This window comes from Sander vitreus, chromosome 12 (genome assembly GCF_031162955.1).
Source record: "Sander vitreus isolate 19-12246 chromosome 12, sanVit1, whole genome shotgun sequence".
NCBI lineage: Eukaryota > Metazoa > Chordata > Actinopteri > Perciformes > Percidae > Sander > Sander vitreus.
In genome coordinates, this window is record NC_135866.1 from 15,804,456 (window position 1) to 15,816,948 (window position 12,493).

At 39.4% G+C, this 12,493-nt stretch overlaps 1 protein-coding gene across 1 annotated transcript in view; it reads left to right on the forward strand.

Moving 5' to 3' along the window:
* Nucleotides 1-12,493, forward strand: part of b4galt2 (UDP-Gal:betaGlcNAc beta 1,4- galactosyltransferase, polypeptide 2) — a 141,994-nt gene that overhangs the window by 54,725 nt on the left and 74,776 nt on the right. Inside the window, exons 2-3 of the mRNA XM_078263968.1 lie at nt 7,183-7,301; nt 9,097-9,213. Coding sequence (XP_078120094.1) covers nt 7,183-7,301; nt 9,097-9,213 — 236 coding nt within the window. The remainder of the gene's footprint in view (nt 1-7,182; nt 7,302-9,096; nt 9,214-12,493) is intronic.

Below are 12,493 nucleotides of genomic sequence, written 5' to 3' on the forward strand. Positions count from 1 at the left end.
GATCTAATAGTGGTGAGAAATTAAAGATTTGATTGCAATCACTGAACAAAGACATCATTTAAAATGAAATAAAAAAAATGTTATGCATAGCATTTTAGACAAAGCAGTAAATATAGTATTTAACAAGATGATGCCTTTCCCCCCTTAAATACAGTGAAAAATGTAGCATAATGGGTAGACTTTAGCTAGAATTTTAAACCCTCTGCAGGCAAACTGTAAACTTGATGTCTCATGAAATGTATTTGCTAATCAATGTAAAAGTAGTTACTCTTAAAAATGCTCTCCACCAACTTAGTATTGCACTTCTGCAGAACCAGAGATATATTTTTTTTATTCTATGCATTTTTTTTGTCAAAACGTGGTGCCTGCATTACTCATAATGCAACTTAACCATCAGGGGTTTGGTCTGAAATTTGTGGGTGTTATGCTAGTAGTGGCTAATGTAGCCTTCAGCTGCTCGCCTCAAGCAGAGATTTTTCTTTTCACACAGCTCCCTCTGGAGCCATAAAAGGCTATATAACAACTTACATGTGCAGTTATGTAAACGGACTTTAATCTGTAAAATCGGTACAGGTCCCCTTTAAGTAGTACAAGAAGTGTCTCTATTCGACAACCAACAGTGACAGCAGCATTAAACTCCACCAGTTAATGTGCATTTCACAGTTCACACTCTGTCTAACCTCCAAAAACACATTTTTCTCCTGCAATGATTGACACACAGACGCAATGTCTGCGGGACCAGACCCAAAATCGATTAGACTGAATATAGTTTGGTCCTGGCCCTACTTATGTTTGGGTCAAGTCTCTCTTACCAGGAAACAAAGTGGACTTGTTATAATCTCTACACATGAATCCCACATTCAGAACCACTGACCTGGTGGAGAGTGAGCATGAGTGTGATAGGAAAGGAGGGAGAGGTGTAAATGTTATGTCAGTGGTCTTTCAGCTTTGATATATGAATTATGTGGTGAGAAGGGCAGAACAAATCAGACAAACTGGGAGAGGAGAGAGAGAAAAAGAAGCAAAGAGCACTATAATCTGCAGATGGAGGCTACGTCACAAAAAACCCTGATAACCTGTGTGTGTGTGTGTGTGTGTGTGTGTGTGTGTGTGTGTGTGTTTACAGTGCTTACTGCCTCAGTGCTCTGTGTATTGTGACAGTACATATGCTACTAACCTAATAGCTCAGTGGGGGGAAATTTGGTGTGTGCCTGTGTATAGTTTATATTTGCAAACAAAGCAGTGATGTATCCCCCTAAGTCACATGTGTCAAACTCAAGGCCCGCGGGCCAAATCCAGCCACTCGCAGATTTTAATCCGGCCCGATTATCAATTTATGTTCACAATAAATGTTTGCCCACCTAGTTTTTGTTCCGTTTTCAACGCTTTTGTTGCTTTTTCTGAAGTTTTGTCACTGCCGACACTTAGGCGCTTTTTTCTCAACGATTTTGCCACTTTTTCCGATGTTTTTTTGTCGCGTGTTTCGATGTTTTTGTCTTCTTTTTTTTTTCGACACTTTTTGTCACTTTATTTCTTGATGGCTAAGTTACTTTTTTGAAGCCAAGCTGTAAGTGAGAAGACATGCAATAATACAGTCAAAGATATTTGACTTTTTCGATTAAATAAAGCATGTCAATAAACTCGACATGTCTGGCCCTTGATGCAAAGTGTACTACCTGGGTGTCCCAGATAGAGCCATCAAGCTGTGTGTGTGCGTGTGTGTGTGCACATACCTAGGTTTGTAGTTGCACCGCTATCAACCTACCATACATTTATCACGTCTTCCTCCACCAACATTAGCTCAAACCCCATTCTCCCTTTTTTCTTACATGCACGTGTACATACACATTTCATCCTTGTCTCTCTTTACAGTACACACATGCGCACACACACACACACACACACACACACACACACACACTTTGTATTATTCATGTCATCTGTGCCTGAGTAAAACAGGATGATGTCAGTGTTTATTTTAAAAAGGTTCCTCTACTCACGTCACCGGACTATTTGGAAGCTCTCTGACCTCTACCTGTCACCATCTTTTTAAATCAAAACAACATGCGTGTTGTTGTGTTGCGTGTGAGTTGAGCTCCACCAATTAAGCAGTGAGCAGAGAGTGAAATGCATCACTTCCTGTGCAGCTCATCAGTTTTTGTCATTTGGTTGGAACTTTTCACTATCAACAAAATCTGGATCCTGCTTCTATCCCACAAGACAGAAGATTCTGGGCCAGCTGCCCAACAGCACTGTATTGACAAGGTGTGTTGGTGACAAAGGCAAATGACAAACATTAAGCAAACAAGATTTAAAGTAATAGTTTATTATTATTATTATTATTTATATTTGGGAAAATACATTTATGTCTCGGCAAAAGATGAGGAAATTGAAAGGACTTTCTTGTCTGCGCAATAAATACAGAGCTGGAGTCAGGAGGCTTAGCTTAGCATAAAGGAAGCAAAGGGAAACAAATAGCAAACAGAAAAAAATGGTGGTTTTACTGGTAGTTATGTGCTGTAGCTGTCTTGACAAAGTTTATCTATCCACCTTCTGTGCAGCGTCTCCGCTGGTTGCCTCTAACCTCAATGGTTGACCGAAATTCCTGGAAGTCACTGCATCCCGCTGATTTTTACCAAAGAAAATACACATAAAAAAGCACATAACTTCCTGTAAAATCCCAAATAGTCGCTTCTACATTTCTGTTTGTATACGGAATTAACAAACGATGATATGTGTGCTGGTACTGTAAGATATTTTTAAACTCTGGACAGTGCTAGGCTAGCCGGTTCCTCCAGCTTCCAGTCTTTGTGCTACCGTAAGCATATCCCCTGGCTTTAGCTCCATACTATACACAGACATGAGAGAGGTATCATTTCATCTTCACGCAAGAAAATGAATAAGTGTATTCCCCCACATGTCGAACTATTCCTTTAAAATTATTGATATTTGGAGGTAACTCTAAAATATTATATGTAAGATAAACAAAGCACTTGAATGCTCCAACCAATGCAAAACGTTTTTGTACTGTACAGTTTTTGTGCCTCTAACCTTGCATTGTTATCAGTTTGATGATTCACACTTGGGCCACATGTTAGACTTTAGTGCAGTCATGTTGCTGCATAATTAACTAGATAGAGACTTCTCTGAAAGCCTAGTTTTTAACCCTCAAGAGTTGCTATTCCAACACTAAATACATCACTGTGATTCCAGAAAACCCAGTGTATACTACGCAGCTACTGACTCAACAAACAGTGATAAAATAGTCTGGAAGCCTTATCTTATCAACTTTGTGGAGTGGGCTGGTAAGAATCACCTGCTGCTGAATGTGGATAAGACCAGAGAGATGGTGATTGACTTCAGGAGGAAGGGAACGGTTCCGCAGCCCCTTTGCATTCTGGGTGGAGATGTGGACATGGTTGAGGAGTACAGACACCTGGGAGTTAACATCGACAACAGGCTGAACTGGAAAATCAACAGTACTGCTGAAGAAGGGGACTCTCTGAGCAGACTCCATTTTCTGAGGAAGCTGAGATCCTTCAACGTGCGTAGCAGAATGTTGGAGATGTTCTACCAGTCTGTTGTGGCCTGCGCTCTGTTCTCCTCCGCCATCTGCTGGGGCAGCAGCATCCGAGCCAGTGGCACAAACAGACTGGACAAACTGATCAGGAAGGCTGGCTCCGTTGTTGGAGGCAAACAGGAGACATTTGATGCTGTGGTGGAGAGATGGTCACTGAACAAAATGTTATCCATCATGGATAACCCAGACCACCCTCTCCACCCCACACTAGTCCACCAGCGGAGCACCTGCTCTAAGAGGCTCTGACAGCTTCGATGTCACATGGACCACTACAAAAAAAATCATTCCTGCCACATTCCATAAAACTGTTCAACAAAAAACAGTTCACAGCTGTCTGTTAGATAACTATCTCATTACTACATGCATTACAATATTGCACTATTATGCTACTAACACACTGGTTACATATTTAATATTATACATATTTTATTTTGTTGTTATTATGTATGTAGGTTGTAGATTTTATTCTACACTTATATATATATATATATATATGTGTGTGTGTGTGTGTGTGTTAATTTTTTCATCCCTCTAGTATATTTTCAGTAGTTCTGGCATTTTTATTTTTGCTATCTTATTTAATTATCTTTATTATCTTATTTTTTCATCTAATTTATTATTTCTAGTATATTTCTTGTATGTTCTGTATGTGCGTATGTCCTTCGTTACTTGTAACTTGCTACTGTAACAGAGTAATTTAGTAAAGTCTATCTATCTATCTACAGCAGACACAGAGTGCACTTAAAACACACAAGCAATGTACAAGCATTGCCTTGTACTGGATTTAAGACATGCCCTAAATAATGCATGATATAGGTCTCTGAAGTGGGTTATTGGTTTGAATTTAAAATGTATATTTAATATGTGACTTTTACAGACAAGGTTTGTGGACTATTAACCCTGGTACTCAAAGGTAACTACGCTAATTAAATAATTTTAGTGTCAAAAAATGAAATCAACACAACTTATGATCTAAAAATAGCATCTTTTTGTGCTTGTTATTTCTATTATTTTGTCTTTTGCTGTCTGACAGATAAGTAACAATATTCTGAGACGTGATGAAAACACCATGTTTCACTTACCATCTCATTAGTGTGAGAGAGGAAGAGGAAAAAAAGAAACATGAGTGTTTAGTGTGAGATTGGAGAGGATGGAGGGTGACGGCAGAAGTGGTCAGGGGAAAAGGCTGTTGGGAATATTTGCATTTGGCTCTTGTGGGTATGATAAAGAGGTATGTTATGAACGTGTAACCTTGTTGGCATCGATCATGCTCCTCGCCTGTGCAGCGTTGATTGGAGGAGACCCTTAACACAAAGTTCATTCGTCAATGCTAAGTGGATTATTAAGTCATGTACCTATATTGGCCTTCTCTCTCTCTTCTCTGCAGTACAGTGCTCTCATACTGTGTACTCATACACATATCATGCAACACAAGAAGACATATATCTGTACTTTTGATCAATGATAAAATAATTTATATGCTGGCTGTGATGATCTAATGTCTTAAAGAAGATTCTATTATTTTAAAAGTTTCTTATTGTCAACAAATCTCATGGAAAGACCAAAACCAACAACCTGGCTGACCACCTGGTGACCTGGTGCAATCAAAACAATCTAGAGCTCAACGCTCTAAAGACAGTGGAGATGATTGTGGACTTCAAGAAGAACCCAGCCCCACCTGCCCCCATCACCCTCTGTGGCTCCACAATTGACACTGTGGAGTCTTTCCGCTTCCTGGGAACTACCATCTCTCAAGATCTCAAGTGGGAGCTGAACATCAGCTACCTCGTCAAGAAAGCACAACAAAGGATGTACTTCCTGCGGCAGCTGAAGAAATTCAACCTGCCAAAGACAATGACAGTGCACTTCTACACAGCCATCATTGAGTCCATCCTCACTTCCTCCATCACCATCTGGGACGCTGCTAGCACTGCCAAGGACAAGGGCAGACTGCAGTGTGTCATTCGGTCTGCAGAGAAGGTGATTGGCTGCAATCTGCCGCCGCTCCAGGACCTATACGCCACCAGGACTCTGAAGCGTGCTGGAAAGATTGTGGCCGACCCCTCCCACCCCGGACACAAACTCTTTGAGCCACTCCCCTCTGGCAGGAGGCTGAGGTCCATCAGGACCAAAACCTCACGTCACATGAACAGCTTTTTCCCCTCCGCCACTAGCCTTATTAACAAGGCCCGGAAACCACCCTGACACTCCACCCCTGGGCTCTTCATGCCACTGTTCTCTCTCTGCTGTAATGCTCTTTATTTTTTTATTTAATACATACTGTGTACATATACTTATATTGTTTATACCTATACTTATATTGTTTAATATTCCATCTAGAGAATGTGTGACGTGCACCAACAACACCAAAACAAATTCCTTGTATGTGTTAAAAAATGTACTTTGCAATAAAACCCTTTCTGATTCTAATTCTGAGAAAACAATGTGTTAGTCCATCTCTAAATACTGGATTAATTAAGATTGATTTAAAATAAACTACACAACATGTCACCCGGTACAACAGTTTGGCTCATTAATGTGTTCTTGGAGAACAGTGGAGATCTATGGCACAGAAGAAGAAGATCTATTAGGCTTTGGATTCCCAGACAATACTTGTCAGTAGGATCTATTTTTCGCTGGTTTTAGTCTTTTCATGGGATTTGTTGAGACAAAGAAATGTACAGAACATAACCTTATCCTTTCAACATATATTTGGTAATTGTAGTATCAGTGTTTGCTTAGAAGCAGGGTAAAACAGTATGTCTAACATGTCCATCTAAAATGATTGATTACACACAATGTATAGTATGTAAAAGGTACATCCTTGATCCAATGTTTATATTTATAGATTTTGAGTGACAAACGCCATGTAATATGTTTTTGTCCTCGTAAATTAACTAATGAGTTTTCTTTCTGACACTGACATTGAAGAAAAACATGCACTAATGAGTGGCTTTTTGCATTTTGCCCCAGAAGGACTGCTCAAAGTCTGGTTTGTTAAAATGAGGGTTATGGTTGCAGGACTGTGGTTGGAGCCCGAAACAGCAAAGCTTGCTTGTATATTTTAATGATCCTGGCTCCCTGAACGAGGGGCTGTATTTATTGTGCGGGTCCAGAGATTTAAAGCCAACCCTTCTTTTTAAATTAGTCTGAACCCACAATCTCATGCACACAAATGCACACACGTAGATTGCATTTGATCTGTCAGTACTCTAGGAATGATGGATAGATTTGTAGTGATATAACATATGGTGTTGCTTCATCACTGAGCAACGTAATTACCTTTCATGTTGTGTTTACACTGACTGACTTCAAAGTCTTTGTTTATTTGGTAGGAATATATGTTTTCCAAAGCCTGTGCATCTTATTAAATGCTGCATTATGCAGAGCAAATCCCTTGAAACTATTATTTCTGCACACATTGCTGTGATACATGTACAGTATTGCTTTGAAGCTAAAACCTCTCTCCTCTGTCCCTCAGTACATCCTTCTCTCCCTCTCTTGCTTTCTTTCTTATCTGTTTTTTCTTTCCACCTCATCCTCTGTCTTCTCTGTTATCCTCTTCATCTTACTAACTCTTCCCTCTTTCCCTGTTTCTTCAGTGGGGCGTTTGTTGATCGAGTTCAGCTCCCAGATGACGATGGAACGAGTGCAGAAAGAAAACCCCAACGTGACGGACGGAGGCCGCTACACGCCTCCTGACTGTCGGCCTAGATGGAAGGTCTGTATTTGTGTCTCTCTGTCTGTATATTCACACATTTTATCATGGAAGCACATTTCTGCCAGTATAAGAAATCAAAACCGGAAAGACAAGAAGTCTTTCATAATAAAAATTTAAATACACTTGATAAGTCAAAATTATAATTATAGTAAGTAATAGTAGATAGTATGTAAGGTTTAATTGTTGACTTACTATCTCATAAGTTTGATCTTGATCTTGAAGAAATGCGACTTCCATATTTTTCTCTCAGTATTGCATTAACTTCAAAAAGGCAAACCAGAGGTCTGTACAGAAGAGTGGTCTTTTTCACAGTGTGGTACCATTTGTATTAGTCTACTACTACTACTTACTAATTCTTTATTTTAATTTATTTTTTAACCTTTATTTATCCAGGTAAGTCGTTTGAGAACAATTTCTCATTTGCAACGACAAATTGTCACATTCACACTGGAAGCTGCCCAGTACAACCACAGTCTGATCTGCTGGCCACTGAGCAGCTCCACTGGAGCGGTTGGGGTTAACGGCCTTGCTCAAGGGACCCTCAGTGGTGGTAATGAGGGAGGGACAAGCGCTACTCTTTCACTTCCCCACCCAGATTTGATCCTGCCTGGGGATTGAATCCACGACATCCCAGTCCCCAGCTCAATTCCTTAACCCCTAGGCCACCACTGCCCTTTATGCTTTACGTAATACTTCACTGAGGTCAGGGTGCTTCCTTTAGCAGTGAAGATAACACCAATCACCCATCACAATGCCTAACTATACAGAAACCAAGGTCCCTTTGCTGTCAGTCTTCATCTGAGTGCAAAATTACCATGAATTTACACGGTAAATTACAGTTCAACCTTGGACTGTTTGGACAGCTGAGAAAGGTTCACTTAAAGCGCTCATGTTAGGCTCATTTTCAGCTTCATAATGGTATTTCAAGGTTGTACCAGAATAGGTTTATGTGGTTTAATTTTCAGAAAACACCGTATTTTTGTTGTAATGCACATTGCTGCAGCTGCTCTTTTCTCGTTTGTTGAGCTCTCTGTTTTAGCTACAGAGTGAGGCATCTCACTTCTGTACTTTGTTGGGAGTCGCACATGCGCAGTAAGTACTGCTAGCTTGTCAGTTGCAGAGCATGAGGGAGTGCCACGCTAGCAGCTAGGCGAGCATTATAAAATGTGTTACAAAGTGACGCACGTTCGTCACAGAAGTAAAGGCTGGACTACAATAGAGCTGTTTGGAGCAGTTGGTGAACAGTGTTTTCTCTGGAAGATGGTAAGTCCCTTTGAGGTGGACTTTGGGCTTTTTCACTTTGTAAACCTATAACATGCACAAAAAGATACATAACACAATAAAGGAAAAGGGAAAAGCCAAAAAGCATAACATGAGCACTTTAAAGCACTGAAACGGAGGACGGCCCAAAAATTTGTCTCCAATCTGCAATGCCATTGAGAGCTTCTTTCTTGAGCTGCTTTATTCATAATGAATGAGAAGCAACGTCATGTACACTGTAACATTAACCAAGGGGATTTTTCTACAGAAATGATTTTCTGGTGCAAAACATTTCACCGTAGAAAGGAACTGTCATAATTATTCAAACACTCTTTGGAGATGTGACAGAGAAAGACTGTCAGACTTTGTCCGTGTCAACAGAAAAGGTTCAGATAGTTATTATACTTGTCTTGTTTTCTTTACCAGCATTGATTTAATTGTGCATTTGAATGGTTATCCAACTGATACAAATGTGGAAATGTTTTATAGTACGAACAAATTACCAACCCAAACTCTCCCTGTTATTTACATGTAGGTGGCCATCATCATCCCGTTCCGTCACAGAGAAAACCACCTTAAGTACTGGCTCCACTACCTCCACCCTATCCTTAGACGGCAGAAGATTGACTACGGCATCTACATCATCAACCAGGTAGATCAGGCGAGATATGCTGCAGACATACTGTAAAGTTTCATCAGCCCAATGGCGTAGGTCGAAGAGATACTTGTTCAAGTTTTGTTCTTTGTGATCGGTCCAAGAAGAAAACAATGTTATGTTCAAGCCTTAACAGTTCTAGTATGCAAACAAGTGTAATTACGACTTGGAAGTTGAACGATATTCACAAGTGGGAACCTCATAATTACGATAACTCTGGTATGACATGAATCGATGAGCCCACTACCAAAAAACAGCAAATCCTCATGTTTGAAAAGATGGAACCAGCTAACCTGGGCCTTTTTACTTACTTTACCAATTGATCATTTATTTAAAAAGTTGTTATTAATTTTCTGGCAATTGACTAATCGTTTCAGCACTACCAGGATCTCCTCAGTACACTGAGAATTTGAAATGATCACCTCCAAACATCTGTTTTTATGACAAACTGTATTGCAGGTCAGGTAAACGACTGCAGGAACAGCTCATCAGCTCATGTTAAGTTCTAAGCGTTGCCACCATGAGGTATTTCAATTCATTATTATGGTGAAAAACGTCTATTACTGCATGTAGAAATTGAGAACAAGTCACCAGTGATGGGATGTAACTAAGTATTGTACGTTTACTCAAGTGCTCGTGCAAATTTGAGGTACTTGTACTTTACTTGAGTCTTTTCTTTTCATGCCACTTAGTAGACAGCTTTAGTTAACAGTTACTTTACAAATTAAGATGTTTGCACACAAAACACATGTAGTTTATAAACTATCCAACAATATATACTACCTAAGTGCAGCTGAATTGATTAGCCGATTAAACACTTAGTTGATTGACACAACTCACGCTTCCAGTTTCTAAAATGTGAGGATTTGTCTGCATATTTTTACAGTGTGGTATTAGTACTTTTACTTAAGTAAAGGATCTGAATACTTTTTCCACCACTGCAAGTCACTTTGCAGATGCTTAATCCCCTAAAGGCTGCCCTCCCTCTTGTCTCATCACTAACTAGCCTTCATTGACTGTTTTCCTGACAAAAAACCCATCTGCAGTGAAAATCTGCAACTTATTTACTTTCACTGCACTCAGTTCAGCCGAAGCACAAGGAGCTTGATTTTCTAAGCAATGTTGTGAGATTGTGTGTGAGTCTTTCACACTGCGTTGGATGAGACGACTTCTTCTTCCACATTATGGGTAATGAGCTCTCCTTTCTGACCTTTTTCTACCCTGCGGGCCTTGCTCAACGCCTTAATCACTCCCCCTGTGAAACAGACCTTTGGTTCCGCCTGCCCTGCTGTGCTCTGCTCTTGATATGGCAATATTCCAGTGTCTTACTCCCTCGTTTTTACACTTACACGCACACACATTCACACACAACATTCGTAGCATTTTTTAACCTCACCTTCCCTTTGGTTTCATTTCTCTAAGAATGGGTTTGACTTATCTCTCAATGAAATTTCCATTTCTGCTACAAGACTGTGTAAGTATACTCTCAGCTCATCTTCAGTTTCATCTCGAGGCAGTTTGGCTCGGTCAGAGGTCTCATGCCATGTAGTTTTAATCTGATTTATGTCTGGTGTTGCATTTCATTGTTTCGCACTCGTCTCTGATCAATCTGATCTACGGAGGTTTCTACAAAAGTGAAAATAATGATACTAATAATAAACTTTATTTATTTAGCACCTTTCAAAACAAACTATCAAAGTAAAGATAAAAAAGTCCAGGGTGCTCAGGAAGTTCAGTCAAATGTTTGAAGGTGCTCTTTGGGGTCGGGAATTCAATTAAGGAAAATCCACGGCACTCTTTTTCAAAATTATTTAAAAAGCCTTTATTTTACTGGCTATTTCATAATAGAAAATTTAAAAGACAGAGGGAGAAGCAACCCACGCGTAGCGGCACAGACAGCCTTCTCCAGGGTGAACCCTGATGAGTGCCTTGGATTATCCTTTTTTTCTACACAAAATATCAAAGTGTTTTACATGGAGAAAATAACATTAACACAGTGCAATTCAAACCAGGAAAATGAAAGTACAGAGAATAAAATAGAGAAAAATACCAATCAATAAAATATGGTAAAAAAACAAATTAACACATTAAACACATAAATCATAACATACAAACATATTTTTTAAAATATGTTACTGATTTTGCAAGCCACTTTCACATCTCACGTTAAAATACTGATATAAAACATGGTAGTTTGGAGGAACCATGTAAGACAATTCTCTTCTTGATCTTGGACAGGTTTGCAGTGCACACTGTTGGCACAGGAGGTTAAATCCTCAGTCCTCCAGCTGAAGGACAGTTTTGTCATTAGGCAAGCTGCCCCAGACTGCGTATCTTGTGTTGTACTTTTTCTACCCACAAATGTCACACCACGAGGTAATCTGATTTTACAGTCGACAGCGACGTCAGCAGAGCTGCTTTTGCATCTTCAACTCTTTCACCTGCACTTCAAACAGATACTGATCCACTGCCTGGCTCAACGTGTACTCCACTCTGTGATTTAGAGATTCACAGAGTGCTTTGTTTGAAGTGGAAATGACTTTTTAAATGCATTTGAACTGGTTGAGATTCTTAAAACCAAATACATACTCTTGCATTGTGTGGTGGAGTTAATTTCTGCCTCCTGTTTTGAATGATTTTGAACTGACCCAAATATATAAATACTACAGCTGGAGGCTTATACCCAGGATTTATATTAGAATTAAGCTCTGGACAAATGCTTCCTGCTGATTAGTCTGAATAGTTAGTAAGATTTATAACTTATCCGAAGATGTGCCACCTGTAGTAGAGTTTTTTTTGCTAATCATGTTGACAGCTGATCATACTTCAGTTTTATTTTTTAGAAGGGCCATGTGGTAGAAAATATCCAATTGTCTTTGCACGATCTAGCACGGTATTAGGAAAATATCTAATTGCGATTGTTTTGACTGACATTGCGATTGCGATATAATTCACGATATTGGAGGGAATGATCATTTTTGTATCATTATTCTCATTTTCATTGAAAATTATTAAAATAATAGAAAGTAAAATGATTATAGTGTGATTTTTGCAAGGATCTGTACAAAACAAAGATTTTTTTCTTTAGTCTGTAAGATACGATTTGTAGGCCGGGACGTCTCTGCAGCACCACAATACTACATTCAGAATGGTTTGACATTTTGGTATTTTGGTATTTTGCCTTTAACAAATATTGTGCCCCTGTGATTTGGATATTGCACTATTCCATATTGCGATTCCGATACTTTGATAATCAGATTAATTGTGCAGCCCAAGT